Source organism: Lithobates pipiens, unplaced genomic scaffold, assembly GCF_037356315.1.
Source record: "Lithobates pipiens isolate NorthernLeopardFrog02 unplaced genomic scaffold, aLitPip1_a1.2 Scaffold_148, whole genome shotgun sequence".
NCBI classification, from domain to species: domain Eukaryota; kingdom Metazoa; phylum Chordata; class Amphibia; order Anura; family Ranidae; genus Lithobates; species Lithobates pipiens.
Window position 1 is genome coordinate 373,080 of NW_027507737.1, and position 398 is coordinate 373,477.

Sequence of the window (398 nt, forward strand, 5' to 3'; positions counted from 1 at the left end):
ATCCACCAATCTCACCTACACAAGGATAAAGCAGGCGTACGATTGGCTAGGCATCTTCTATCGGATAGTCTGATGCGTCGGTCATCTGCCAGCAGGTGGTGCCGATCGTCCCTTGAAAGCCAGAGAAATAATGACACGGACCGGGAAAGTTCATTCGTTTTATTATAAAAACATAAAAACCACAAGAAATGGGAGGGGCCAGGTCATGTGAAGGTCAGAGAGAAGGCGCGGTACCGGAAGTTGGTGAACACATCGATCTTGGAGCCGCTTCCAGCCGCCGTGAGGACCTGCCGAGTGAAATCCGGATCAATGACGGCACCGGAGAGGTCTGACACCCACACTGAGCTCCACCCACACCGACCCATCCCCCTACACCCACACCGACCAATCCCTCTACA

At 53.3% G+C, this 398-nt stretch overlaps 1 protein-coding gene across 1 annotated transcript in view; it reads right to left on the reverse strand.

Moving 5' to 3' along the window:
- Nucleotides 1–203: 203 nt before the first annotated feature.
- The window catches only part of LOC143981402 (protein mono-ADP-ribosyltransferase PARP10-like), a 29,499-nt gene continuing 29,304 nt past the window's right edge, over nt 204–398 (reverse strand). The window contains 1 exon segment of the mRNA XM_077479232.1: nt 204–393. Coding sequence (XP_077335358.1) covers nt 204–393 — 190 coding nt within the window.